Source organism: Meles meles, chromosome 10 (assembly GCF_922984935.1).
Source record: "Meles meles chromosome 10, mMelMel3.1 paternal haplotype, whole genome shotgun sequence".
In the NCBI taxonomy this organism is placed as follows: domain Eukaryota; kingdom Metazoa; phylum Chordata; class Mammalia; order Carnivora; family Mustelidae; genus Meles; species Meles meles.
The window spans coordinates 11,028,483-11,030,296 of record NC_060075.1 but is presented as its reverse complement, the minus strand read 5'-3'; the positions used below and the strand labels follow the sequence as shown (position 1 = coordinate 11,030,296).

Here is a 1,814-nt window from a genome sequence, read left to right as displayed (position 1 = left end):
TTCTTGACCCTTTCTTGTGAGTTTAAACTTCCACATTAAAAGTTCAATCAAGAAGATAGCCAATTCTGGCGGATAGGAGGTGTGGCTAGTAGGTATAAAGATAGAACCTTTCTCCAAACTCATTTTGAGATAAGTAACTCTAATTTTGGTTGATTCTCCAGCTCTGACCTTTTCTCATACTTGAGTCCTTGATAAACTGTCACTGAGAAATGGGAAGCAACCATTCATGGGTCTCAGAGTTCATCTTGGTAGGACTCCAGCTCAGTGCAGAGATGGAAGTATCCCTCTTCTGGACCTTCTCCCTGTTCTACATCTTCAGCCTGTTGGCAAATGGCATGATCTTTGGGCTCATCTGTCTGGACCCGAGACTGCACACCCCCATGTACTTCTTCCTCTCACACCTGGCCATCCTTGACATGTCCTATGCATCCAATAATGTCCCCAAGATGCTGGCAAACTTAGTGAATCAGAAGAGAACCATCTCCTTTGTTCCATGCGTAATGCAGACATTTCTCTATTTGGGCTTTGCTGCTACAGAGTGCCTGATTTTGGTGGCGATGTCCTATGATAGGTTTGTGGCAATCTGCCACCCCCTCCAGTACACTGTCATCATGAGCTGGAGAGTGTGCACGGTTCTAGCTGTCACTTCCTGGTCATGTGGATTTACTTTGTCTCTGGTACATGCAATTCTCCTTCTAAGGTTGCCCTTCTGTGCATCCAGGAAAGTGAACCACGTCTTCTGTGAAATTCTGTCTGTCCTGAAGCTGGCCTGTGCTGATACATGGATCAATCAAGTGGTTATCCTTGCTGCCTGTATATTTGTCTTAGTCGGGCCAGTCTGCTTAATGCTAGTCTCATACATGTGCATTCTCTGGGCCATCCTAAAGATCCAGTCAAAGGAGGGCCGCATAAAGGCCTTCTCTACCTGCTCCTCCCACCTCTGTGTGGTGGGGCTTTTCTTTGGCATAGCCATGGTGGTTTATATGGTCCCAGAGTCTAATCAACGAGAAGAGCTGGAGAAAATACTGTCCCTATTTCACAGTCTCTTTAACCCAATGCTGAACCCCCTCATTTACAGCCTGAGGAATGCTCAGGTGAAGGCTTCTTTGTATAGAATATTGCGGAAAAAAAACATGTGAATCATAGATAGAATGTTGTTTGAGTAGCATTTCCTTTTAAATTCAGTGGTTTGCTGAAGCAAAAAACAGAAAAAATTCCCACTTAGAGTTTGAATTAAAATGGTAACTGAGCACCCGGCTAGCTCAGTCGGTAGAGCATGAGACTCTTAAAATGGTAACTGTCCATTTTTTAGCTTTAAAAATAGGGAAAAGTTCAATGAAAAACATGTCATCTAAAATTGAGAGACTATATTGGGATTTTGTACATCTAAATTATCAGAATATTTAGTCTTTTTTAAAATAGATTCATTTATTTATCTATTTGAGAGAGAGAGAGAGAGACTAGGGGAAGGGACAGAAGGAAACAATGTCAAGCAGACTCCCCACAGAGTGCAGAGCCTGATACTGGCCCAATCCCCGGATCCAAGAGATCATGACCTGAGCTGAAACCACAAGTTGGTCACCCAACTGACTGGGCCATGCAGGCACCCCTAGTCTTTCTTTTAAAAAATATTAAATGTTCTTTATTTTTTGAAATCAGGAATATTAATGTATGGAGAAAAAAATTTAAATGTAAAAAATTACATCAGTGCATTTCTCTGGCTTATGTATTTAGACATATGTGATTTTTTAATCACCTTGTGGTAGCTAGAAACAGCACAGTAAGATTAATACCATAAGATAGAACTTCCAGAA

At 41.7% G+C, this 1,814-nt stretch overlaps 1 protein-coding gene across 1 annotated transcript; it reads left to right on the top strand.

Moving 5' to 3' along the window:
• Positions 1-209: 209 nt before the first annotated feature.
• On the top strand, positions 210-1,139 carry LOC123951886 (olfactory receptor 2A2-like). The gene has a single exon (XM_046020989.1). It carries the CDS (start codon positions 210-212, stop codon positions 1,137-1,139), a length of 930 nt encoding a protein of 309 aa, XP_045876945.1.
• The last annotated feature ends 675 nt before the right edge of the window (positions 1,140-1,814 follow it).